This window comes from Entelurus aequoreus, linkage group LG11 (assembly GCF_033978785.1).
Source record: "Entelurus aequoreus isolate RoL-2023_Sb linkage group LG11, RoL_Eaeq_v1.1, whole genome shotgun sequence".
Lineage (NCBI taxonomy): Eukaryota > Metazoa > Chordata > Actinopteri > Syngnathiformes > Syngnathidae > Entelurus > Entelurus aequoreus.
In genome coordinates, this window is record NC_084741.1 from 42,772,169 (window position 1) to 42,784,208 (window position 12,040).

The 12,040-nt window shown below is 41.5% G+C and overlaps 3 protein-coding genes across 5 annotated transcripts in view; 2 read left to right on the forward strand and 1 right to left on the reverse strand.

The window, feature by feature from the left end:
- Positions 1–12,040, reverse strand: part of LOC133660154 (magnesium transporter MRS2 homolog, mitochondrial-like) — a 47,837-nt gene that overhangs the window by 26,255 nt on the left and 9,542 nt on the right. The gene's annotated exons all lie outside the window — the stretch shown is intronic.
- Positions 185–3,567, forward strand: LOC133660488 (uncharacterized). The gene is made up of 3 exons (XM_062064027.1): positions 185–453; positions 701–2,302; positions 3,562–3,567. The coding sequence occupies exons 2-3, from the start codon at positions 956–958 to the stop codon at positions 3,565–3,567; spliced, it is 1,353 nt and encodes a 450-aa protein (XP_061920011.1). The 5' UTR covers positions 185–453; positions 701–955.
- LOC133660150 (uncharacterized) lies at positions 5,462–7,330 on the forward strand. Of its 2 annotated transcripts, none has more exons than XR_009827777.1 (2): positions 5,462–7,041; positions 7,289–7,330. XR_009827777.1 is itself a non-coding variant. In XM_062063341.1 (2 exons), the coding sequence occupies exons 1-2, from the start codon at positions 5,725–5,727 to the stop codon at positions 7,300–7,302; spliced, it is 810 nt and encodes a 269-aa protein (XP_061919325.1). In that variant the 5' UTR covers positions 5,462–5,724; the 3' UTR covers positions 7,303–7,330. The 2 variants fall into 2 exon arrangements, 1 of the variants encoding a protein (XP_061919325.1); XM_062063341.1 differs by having other exon boundaries at positions 5,462–6,520.

A 12,040-nucleotide genomic window follows, 5' to 3' on the forward strand; every position in this document is an offset into this window, starting at 1 on the left:
ATTAGCAGCAAAACAGGCCCAGGCAATAATACTACCACCACCATGCTTGACGGAGGGAATGGTGTTCCTGTGATTAAAGGCCTCACCTTTTTTCCTCCAAACATATTGCTGGGTATTGTGGACAAACAGCTCAATTTTTGTTTCATCTGACCACAGAACTTTCCTCCAGAAGGTCTTTGTTCTGTTACAACTAAAAGTTGTAAACTCTTGTTGTTGAAATGTGTTGTGCTTAAATAAGCTTGTTATGTAATTAATATTATTACATGTGTATTTGTCGCCATCATGTGGTCATGGCAGTTAATACATCTTTGAGAAGTGTGTATTTTGAATCAAACTTTATTGACCGGAAGTTACATAAGCCAAGCAGAGAAATCTCCGGTTCCAGCATGTACTTTATGGTGGTTATTTTCGAAGAAAAACTGCATATATCCTTTGTTTAAGGTTGCATCGCCGGTATGTATCATAAGTTGAACTTTGAAACTTGGTTTTTGTATAAAATATTTCGAGCTAAATTTATGATTTTTGATGTATGATCTTTGCCATACTCATTAGCAATAATTTGCGATGTCATCTAAGATGGCGTCGTAGTACAATTTCACTTTGTTTACCTTCTCATGTCTTGTAAGGTAGCATTACAGCATATATATGAATACATTTGCATAACATATTTATATATTGACTGTATTGTTTGTCTTTTTAGTTTCACCCTTTTGAATGTCATTAAACCTGCTGACAACGCTCATCGGTCTCCAGAGTCGTGACGTAAGAAAGGTGTTAAACAGCCCTTGCATCAGACATGCACCCCTAGCGGCACAGTGAAACGGCGGCATCTAAACAGACAGAGGTAACGCAGTCGTCGCACGCTAGAGTGAAGCTGACCACTACTACGCCACAACGCTACAACGCAGACGGCATACAGCAGTGATTCAGCAGTCATCATCTAGTCCACCCCACCATGTCCAGCAAGGCGCCATCTTTAAAGACCCGGTCCGAGGCTTCGACGAACTCCTCCACAGGTTCCGCAGCAGCTAGGGCAAGAGCAAAAGCTGAGGCAGCCAAAGCCCGCCTCGGTTTTGCAGCAAAAGAAATGGACTTAAAAGTAGAAAAAGCTAAAATAGAGGCATCTATTGAATTTCTTCAACATGAAAAAGATGTTGCATCTGCTATTGCTGAAGCAGAGGCATTAGAAACAGCTGTAGTCACACAGGTAGAAGCACGCAGCAATCCTTGTTCTTTTGTCACATCTGAACGTACAAAGCAATATGTCCTCAGCCAAGCTGAATTTGTAAAAGAGGGAAAATATGTTGTTACACAGCCATCACAATGTGAAAATGCTCCTCAGAGCAAGTCAAAGCTCAGTAGCAATCAATTACTTCAACCAACAAAACAAAGTGACTCTAAACAAATGCCCTTTGGCCCCCCTAATTATCTTAAAAACTTCCAAAACCCCTCAGTCATTTCCTCCTCTCCTCACATCCAAAACAATGACAGTGCAAGTTGGTCAACTCAGGTATCAGCATCCAACTTCCATGATGTCCGGCCTTCATGCCAAGAGCCTAAAAACTCTAATGTGAGTGACTTTATTAGATACTTTGCTCGCCGGGAAATAGTAGCAACAGGACTACTGCAATTTAACGACAAGCCTCAAAATTTCAGAGCTTGGAAACGTTCCTTTAAAAATGCAATAAATGGATTAGAACTAACAACAAGTGAAGAGATGGACTTGATGTTAAAGTGGCTTGGCAAAGAATCCTCTGAACACGTAGAACAAATTAGAGCCATACACATTAACAACCCAACCAAAGGTCTCAATATGATGTGGGACAGACTTGAGCAATGTTATGGCTCAGCTGAAGTGATTGAGGATACACTCTTCAAAATAATTGATATGTTCCCCAAAATCACATCCAAAGACTACACAAAACTAAGGAAGTTTAGTGACCTGCTCATGGAAATGCAGAGTGCTAAAGCTGAAGGAGACCTTCCTGGTCTTGCGTTTTTGGATACCGCAAGAGGATTAAATCCAATTGTGCAGAAACTTCCCTTCAATTTGCAAGAAAGGTGGATCACAGTAGGAGCTAAATACAAACGCACACAACGTGTCCCCTTCCCACCATTCAATGTTTTTGTAGACTTTGTAACGCAGGAAGCTAACTCAAGAAATGACCCCAGTTTTAACTTTACATCGTTCCCTGACGTACACAAACTCGACAAACTGCCATGGAGAGCATATAAACAAAAAGAAATTTCAGTGCACAAAACTGATGTTGTCTCCCGTTACAATTTAGATACACAAAGAACGGCAAACACAGCTGTAGACAGCGACAAGCTTTGCCCAATTCACATGAAACCTCATCCCCTCTTGAAGTGCAGATCATTTCGAATGAAAACACTCGATGATCGAAAAGCATTCTTAAAAGAGAACCACATTTGCTTCAAATGCTGTTCTTCATCTACACACATTGCAAAAAACTGTATGGTCAAGATACAGTGCTCTGAGTGTCTTGATGAAAAACACTGCACTGCTCTTCACCCAGGACCAGCACCCTGGCTTAGAGTAACTGAACCTGCAGCAGAGTATGGCGGGGAGAGTGACTCCGCTAAGTCGGAGGAGATCACGTCCAAGTGCACACAGGTTTGTGGCGTGAACGAAGCAGGCAGATCCTGCTCTAAAATTAGTCTTGTTAAAGTGTACCCAGCAGGCCATCCTGAACAAGCAGTAAGGCTCTATGCCATCCATGATGAACAAAGCAACAGGTCGTTAGTATGTCCTGAGTTCTTTGAATTGTTCAATGACCGTGGCCCTAGTTCCCCTTATTCACTAAGGACATGTGCTGGTACTAAAGAAGCAATGGGCAGGAGAGCTACAGGATATGTAGTGGCAGCCATAGATGGTTCAGTCCACATCCCATTGCCTAGCCTCATTGAATGTAGAAATATCCCAAACGATAGAGATGAAATTCCCACACCCAGTGCAGCTATGCAACACAGTCATCTAAAGTCAGTAGCTCACCTTATCCCTGACCTGGACTCTAATGCCCCCATACTCATGCTTCTCGGACGGGATGCTATTAGAGTTCACAAAGTCCGTAAACAGATAAGTGGCCCTAACAATGCACCCTATGCACAAAAATTGGACCTCGGGTGGGTCATAGTAGGAAACGTGTGTTTAGGTGATGTCCACAAAACTCTCGCTGTGAAGACGCTGTTCACAAATACAACTGAGAAGGGGCGTCCTACAATGTTTGAGCCATGCCCCAATGTATTTAATGTAATAGAGAGACATTGTGAGATACAAGTTCCATTCAGCTTCAGCACTCAACTTGTGGATAGCGCTTGTGAACCTGATCATTTAGGATGTAATGTGTTCAAACAAACCAGACATGACAATTACATCGCACCCTCCATTCAGGACAAAGCCTTCTTGAAAATAATGGAAGAAGGACTACAAAAGGACACAGACAAGAGCTGGACAGCTCCATTACCATTCAAGTCGCCACGTCAAAAACTCCCTAACAACAGACCGCATGCCCTGAGCCGCTTAATGTCTCTTGTTCGTAGCTTTGAAAGGAAAGAAGAAATGAAGGAACATTTCATCACGTTTATGGACAAAATATTTGAAAACAAACATGCAGAGCTTGCCCCTCCACTGAAAGACGAAGAGGAATGTTGGTATTTGCCACTATTCGGTGTCTACCACCCTCGCAAGCCCAAACAGATTAGGGTCGTCTTTGACAGCAGCGCGAAGTACAAGAATGTGTCACTAAATGATGTGTTGTTGACAGGACCAGATCTTAACAACTCACTGTTAGGTGTCCTAATACGCTTCAGAAAGGAAGCTGTTGCCTTCACAGCCGACATTGAACAGATGTTTTACTGTTTCAATGTTCGAGAGCAAGACAGAAATTACTTGCGTTTTTTGTGGTTTCGTGACAATGACATTTCCAAAGACATTGTAGAGTATAGGATGAGAGTCCACGTCTTTGGGAATAGCCCATCACCAGCAGTGGCCATATACGGCTTACATCAGTCTGTTCTACGCAACCAGCCAGATTGTGATCCAGATGTCAAGCAGTTTGTCACACACGACTTCTACGTAGACGACGGACTCAAATCCCTCCCCACTGTTGAAATGGCTGTGTCCTTATTACAAAGAACCCGTGACACACTTGCAAACTCAAATCTAAGACTGCATAAAATAGCAGCTAACAGAAAAGAGGTACTCGAAGCATTCCCTTCACAAGATCATGCCAAAGACCTAAAGGACTTGGACTTTGAAGCTGATTCAGTCCCCATGCAACGTAGCCTGGGTCTCCTTTGGGACCTAAAGAAAGACTGCTTCACCTTTAGAGTGTCAGACGAGATAAAGCCCTTTACTAGACGAGGTGTTTTATCAACAATAAACAGCCTTTATGATCCATTAGGCTTTGTAGCACCAGTAACAATGCAGGGAAAGTCCATTCTGCGTGAACTTATGGCAGAGAATGGAGACTGGGATGCACCATTGCCCTCAGAAATGGAAGAGTCCTGGACCCTGTGGAAAGACTCACTTAAAGAACTGTCCAACTTGACCATTCCCAGAGCATACACAGAAATTTCTCCCTCAACAACTACAAAAAAAGAGTTGTTGGTATTTTCGGACGCATCTACTAAGGCTATAGCTGCAGTGGCCTATTTAAGAGTAACAGATGCAGCTAGGAACTGTGAAGTAGGCTTTGTTTTAGGTAAGGCAAAGTTAGCACCACGCCCAGAGCAGACCATACCAAGATTAGAGCTTAGTGCTGCTGTGTTAGCAGTCGAGCTTGCAGATCTTCTCACTGACGAATTAGGCTTTGAAATAGACTACACTGCATTCTATACAGACAGTAAAGTAGTTCTAGGTTATATCCACAACGAGACAAGAAGATTTTATGTCTACGTGGCTAACCGTGTTACGAGAATCCGCAAATCTTCTCAACCAAGCCAATGGCATTACGTACCGAGCAGCCAGAACCCAGCAGATCACGCCACACGTTCTGTTCCTGCTTACCAGCTACCCCTTAGTAACTGGCTCACTGGCCCTGACTTCATGCTCCAAGATCATAGTCCCTCAAATGACTCTTTTGAACTTGTTGAACCTTGCACAGACTCTGATGTCAGACCACAGGTGTCTACACTCAAAACCACAATCTCAACCAAACAACTTGGCTCTGACAGATTCAACAAGTTTTCGACATGGAAGTCTCTCAAGCGTGCTGTTTCGAGACTACTACACGTCATACATAACTTCAAATCACTGCCAAGCAAAATCAATCACTGCCGTGGTTGGCACTACTGTGAGACAGGACTCACTGTAGACGAGTCAAACCAAGCCCAAAACATAATCATTCAAGCAGTACAACAGGATGTGTATGCCAAGGAATTGAAGTGTGTGCAAAAACACGATAAACTACCCCGAACCAGTCCTCTCAAGAACCCTACCTGGATGAAAATGGACTTCTTAGAGTAGGAGGTCGCATCTGTGATTCAAACTTGAGCCCAGGTGAAAAGAACCCACTCATAGTTCCTGGCCAACACCATATTGCAGCTCTTCTCATTAAGCACTACCACGAGCAGACCCGACACCAAGGTCGCCTTTTCACAGAAGGAGCTGTTCGCTCTGCAGGATGGTGGATTGTAGGTGGCAAGAGAAAGGTGAGCACAATCATCTATCATTGCGTAACCTGCAAAAGACTTCGTGCCCCTATGAGTACACAAAAAATGTCGAACCTCCCTCCAGACCGTCTTACAACGGACCCCCCATTCACTAATGTGGGCTTAGATGTTTTTGGCCCATGGATTGTGTCTTCACAGCGCACAAGAGGAAGTATCATCCAAAATAAAAGGTGGGCTGTCTTATTCACATGCTTGAGTATTAGAGCAGTTCACATTGAGGTGATAGAGTCTCTCGATACCTCTAGCTTTGTTAATGCATTCAGACGGTTTCTGGCAGTAAGAGGACCTGTAAAAAGCATTCGTTCTGATAGAGGTACCAATTTTGTCAGCGCATGTAAAGAACTGAAGATCCCCTCAAATTTAGACAACACAGCTGTACAAACCTACCTTAAAGATCACGGATGTACATGGACTTTTAACCCTCCACACGCTTCCCACTTTGGCGGGTCATGGGAAAGAATGATTGGACTTGCCCGGAAAATATTGGACACAATGTTTTTCCAGCTCAAGACCACTAAACTCACTCACGAAGTTCTTGTCACCTTTATGGCAGAAGTGGCGGCTATTATAAACGCAAGACCCCTTGTCCCTGTTTCATCGGACCCATGTGACCCTTTCACTTTGACTCCGGCCACTCTTATAACCCAAAAGGTAACCCCTCTTAAGGCTCCAGTTGGCAACTTTACAGCGTCAGACCTCTACAAACATCAGTGGCGCCAAGTCCAGCACCTGTCAAACACCTTCTGGGACAGGTGGAAGAAGGAGTTCCTTCCCACTCTCCAACCACGTCGCAAGTGGCATTCCAGTCAACTTAACGTGAGCGTAGGTACGGTCGTTATACTCAAAGACAGCCAAATTCCCCGAAATGAATGGCCTCTTGCACGTGTAACTCAGGTGTTCCCAAGTAAAGATGGCAAAGTCCGTTCAGTAGAGCTAAGGGTAGTCAGGTCAGATGATACAAAGGTATTGACCAGACCCATCTCAGAAATTGTACCTTTGATTATTTAATGAGAGGTATTTGTTTGTTTTTTCCAGTTATTTTTGTGGCGTTTATCCACGCCAAGCGGGGAGTGTTCTGTTACAACTAAAAGTTGTAAACTCTTGTTGTTGAAATGTGTTGTGCTTAAATAAGCTTGTTATGTAATTAATATTATTACATGTGTATTTGTCGCCATCATGTGGTCATGGCAGTTAATACATCTTTGAGAAGTGTGTATTTTGAATCAAACTTTATTGACCGGAAGTTACATAAGCCAAGCAGAGAAATCTCCGGTTCCAGCACGTACTTTATGGTGGTTATTTTCGAAGAAAAACTGCATATATCCTTTGTTTAAGGTTGCATCGCCGGTATGTATCATAAGTTGAACTTTGAAACTTGGTTTTTGTATAAAATATTTCGAGCTAAATTTATGATTTTTGATGTATGATCTTTGCCATACTCATTAGCAATAATTTGCGATGTCATCTAAGATGGCGTCGTAGTACAATTTCACTTTGTTTACCTTCTCATGTCTTGTAAGGTAGCATTACAGCATATATATGAATACATTTGCATAACATATTTATATATTGACTGTATTGTTTGTCTTTTTAGTTTCACCCTTTTGAATGTCATTAAACCTGCTGACAACGCTCATCGGTCTCCAGAGTCGTGACGTAAGAAAGGTGTTAAACAGCCCTTGCATCAGACATGCACCCCTAACGGCACAGTCTTATCTTTGTCCATGTGTGAGCTGTTTGGCCACAATTTAGAATGGCCTCCCCAAAGTCTTGACTTAAACAATGCTGAAGAAACAAGTCCATGTCAGAAAACCAACACATTTAGCTGAGCTGTACCAATTTGGTCAAGAGGAGTGGTCAAAAATTCAACCAGAAGCTTGCCAGAAGCTTGTGGATGGCTACCAAAAGCGCCTTATTGCAGTGAAACTTGCCAAGAGACATGTAACCAAATATTAACATTGCTGTATGTATACTTTTGACCAAGCAGATTTGGTCACATTTTCAGTAGACCCATAATAAATTCATAAAAGAACCAAACTTCATGAATGTTTTTTGTGACAAACAAGTATGTGCTCCAATCACTTTATCACAAACAAATAAGAGTTGTAGAAAGTGTTGGAAACTCAAGACAGCCATGACATTATGTTCTTTACAAGTGTATGTACATTTTTGATCGCGACTGTATACAGTATATACAAAACCCAAAACAAGTAAATAAAAACAGAATACAATGGTTCGCAAATCTTTTTCAACTTATATTTAATTGAATAGACTGTAAAGACAAGATATTTAATGTTCGAACCGAGAAACTTAATTTTTTTTTGCAAAAAAACATTAACTTAGAATTTAATGGCAGCAATACATTGCAAAAAAGTTGGCACAGGGGCATTTTTACCACTGTGTTACAAGGCCTTTCCTCTGAACAACACTCGGTATACGTTTGGGAACTGAGGAGACCAATTTTTTAAGCTTTTCAGGAATTTTTTCCCATTCTTGTTTGATATACAGCTTAAGTTGTTCAACAGTCCGGGGTCTCTGTTGTGGTATTTTACACTTCATATTGCGCCACACATTTTCAATGGGAGACCAATCTAGTACCCGCACTCTTTTACTAAGAAGCCACGCTGTTGTAACACATGGCTTGGCATTGTCTTGCTGAAATAAGCAGGGGCGTCCATCAGTGTTGGCGTTAACTGACTTTTTGTGTCTTTTTACACATTGAAATCAGAAAGGACGCGAAATTCCGGAAGTCCACGCGTCCCCAGGACGCGGATTTTAATTGTAATTTTTTTTTATACCGATTATCGCTTTCCGCCGGTGTTTAATTTTGTTTGTACCGTATTTCCTTGAATTGCCGCCGGGAATATAGTATCCGCCTGCCTAGAATTACAGCCGGGTCAAACTCGTTTCGCAAAATAATTAGCGCATGTTTGGCACTTCCGCCGGGTCAAATATGAGTCATTAAATGACTTCCGCCTCCTGGTGGTAGAGGGCGCTAGTGATCCTTCTTGCGACTGCTGGTACTGCAGAAGACCGGTGCTGCAGAAGAAGACAACACGCAGCAAGAGTGAGCAGCCATTGTTTGCTTGCACTTTTACCATGGAGGATTACATATCTAAAATAAAACAGTTTTCTAAACTGGACTTTCAATCGAAGCAGGAGGTAATACTTAAAGGAAGATCTCCATTGAGACAGAGAGACTTTTAAAACTGAAGAAAGATAAGGAAGACTTCTATAGGAGCTGCACATGGACTCATTTATACCTAAAGGTAAGACCATAATGTTTTTTTTATTAAATGTGATTTTCATGATAAGGTAAGCGCCGGAGTGAGAAGAGGTTTTAAAACAATTAGCGCATGCTTGCCCATCCCGCATGCTTTTGGTAAACACAGAAGTGAGAAGAGGTTTTAAATTAATTAGCGCCCCGGCGGCTATTCAAGGAAATACGGTATTTGCCGAGTCAAATTATTAACTATTAATTACTGGTCGACTTCAAAGTAATGAACTTTCCGGTACAATTTCTTAAGTTTTGATTCGCCGAAAGTTTTGTCGATCACAAATACTGCATGTCCTGTATTAGGACTCCCGCTTGTTATTGTTTTCATCATGGCGAGCAATAAACACAAGAAGCAAAGCTTCAATGACAAGTGGCTTCAGGAGCCACTTTTCAGCAAATGGCTCACTTATGACGATGGAAAGATATTTTGCATGCCATGTAAACAGGCTAAGAAAAAGAACACCTTTACGACCGGGTGCACTGATTTTGAAATATCCAACCTCACCAGGCACCAAGAAACACCCTCCAATTTGGGTCCCTACACTTCCGCTCTTTGGTCGGAATGAGGAGGCCGTCGATTTGTTACAACTCTTTATTTATGTTTTCCACAAAGCCAACCGAACATGCTAGCGCTACCTCTCCTAACTTGCCCACTCACTTACACATGTCACTCACCCCACATACCGCCATTCTTAAAGGGGAACACACAGCTTATGGCCATCACGAAGCCAGAGATGACATGCTAGAGCAGGGGTGGGCAATTAATTTTTACCAGGGGCCACATGAGCAACCCAAGCACTGCTGGAGGGCCACATCGACAATATTTCAATTAAATTTTGCTCAATATTATTTTTGATGTATACCGTAAGATAAATAATAATAATAATAATTATTATTATTATTATTATTATTAATAACAATAATAATACTTTCATTTAACCTAACTTAACTTTATACCAAAAGCACTGCTTTGGAAATCATTTGTACCCCTTTCAGAGGTCACATTTAGTTCCCCTTAACATCCTCATGTTGCACAATGAAATGTAAGCATAGGATGAAGTGTGCATTCCTGTAACTTTTTCTAGTAACAGCATTCCATTATTAATATAAATAACTTAACATTAATAATAAATGACAGTAAAATAAGCACACGTATGGCTGAGGAGTCATAGTGTAACTTTGTGTGGTGTTTGAGTTGTCTGACTTTTTGTGTGGCCATAAACGCACCAGTGGTTTAGTGGTATGCGTGTTGGTGACAGATGACAAGTTGGTTTTGGCCTGGTTTGTACGGCAGAAAATGACTAGTTTTTTTAGATAGAAGTGTTTTACTCATGTTTTTGGTGTGGTTATGGCCGAATATAAACAGTTTTGCTCAATAAAGTGATCGATATAATTCCTGGCCTCGAAGCATCTCGATAGACGTTACAATAATTGAACGGTGTTCAATTGAACGGTGTTGACGAACACCGTTAGGGCCGCTTGTTGTCACTGTCACTCAAAGTTGCATTCCAAAATTACACAGAATAAATGTGTTTATTTTGTTTAGAATTAAGATGGGATTTGATTTGGTGCGCGGCATATATTTGCTGTGCGCAGAGGACGCTTGAGCAGTGCGCAATTGCGCAGGCGCGCACCTTAGAGGGAACGTTGCTTGGCAGTCCATGTCTTGTTGAAAACACGGCATTCGTCATCAACTTTTCTCTTTTTAGCGTTTCGGGTGCAAACCGTGCATCACTTGTCGCTGTGCACCTCCACTCACAGGTTACACACGGACATACGCCCATAAATAACACTTTTCAAAATAAAAGCAGCACAGTTGTATTGCATGCACGACATAGATGTTTTTTCAACTTTATTTTGTAATTTGTGATTGCAGCTGTTCACATTCACTCACAATCACGCACGTGCATATGTCCACACGGAAGTAATACAAATAAAGCTTTTCAAAACAAAAGCAGCACCGTTGTATTGCACACTCGACATAGATACTTTTTAAAATTTATTTTGTAATTTATGATTGGCCTCACGGGGGCCGGACAGGGACGCACAAAGGGCCGGATGTGGCCCGCGGGCCGCAGAATGCCCAGGTCTGTGCTAGAGGCATTGAGTGCCACTGTATTAAATGACATTAAAACTAACTTGACAAATTCTAAGTTTGTTGGCATTATTTGCCATGAAAGTGTAGATGTGGCGGTTTTTAAACGACTGATGATCTACATACAGGTGAGAATAATCAACTAAATTTGTCATATGCATGTATGCCCTGGCACACCATTATCATCATTTCATGACCGAAGCAAAAACTTTTTACACTTTTATAGTGAAATAAATACACCTACAACTTATTAAATAAAAATATAGAAACAATACTGGCAGCTGTAAAGTTTAGATCCATGAAGGAAAGAAGAAAGTGAATTAATGTTTATAACTGAATACATTTACATATGCATGAACATTTTTTTCTTTTGTGTTATTTCTTTTATGAATTAAGTAACGTTCATGACACCTTTTTCCAAAAAACAATATAGAATGTGAGATACAACAGGATAATGCATACATTTATCATTTGTTTTCAAAACGGTTACAAAAAAGTGGTACCCCAAAAATCTACCGTGGGACCCCATTTTAATGACTTGATGGGGTCCCTGGGACCCCATTTTGAAGATTCCTAGCGCCAACACTGGTCCATGATAACGTTGCTTGGATGGCAACATACAGGTATGTTGTTCCAAAATCTGTACGTACCTTTCAGCATTAATGGTGCCTTCACAGATGTGTAAGTTATCCATGCCTTGGGCACTGGCTTTTGAACTTTGCGCCTATAACAATCCTGATGGTTATTTTCCTCTTCGTTCCGGAGAACACAACGTCTCCAGTTTCCAAATACAATTTGAAATGTGGACTCGTCAGACCACAGAACACTTTTCCACTTTGCGTCAGTCCATCTTAGAAGAACTCGGGCCTAGCAAAGCCGTCGGTGTTTCTGGGTGTTGTTGATAAATGGCTTTCACTTTTTATAGTAAAGTTTTAACTTGCACTTACAGATGAAGCGACAAACTGTATTTACTG

Excerpts from the sequence above, each read along its gene's own strand:
- LOC133660488 (XM_062064027.1), top strand. The coding sequence starts at position 956 with ATGTCCAGCAAGGCGCCATCTTTAAAGACCCGGTCCGAGGCTTCGACG.
- LOC133660150 (XM_062063341.1), top strand. The coding sequence starts at position 5,725 with ATGAGTACACAAAAAATGTCGAACCTCCCTCCAGACCGTCTTACAACG.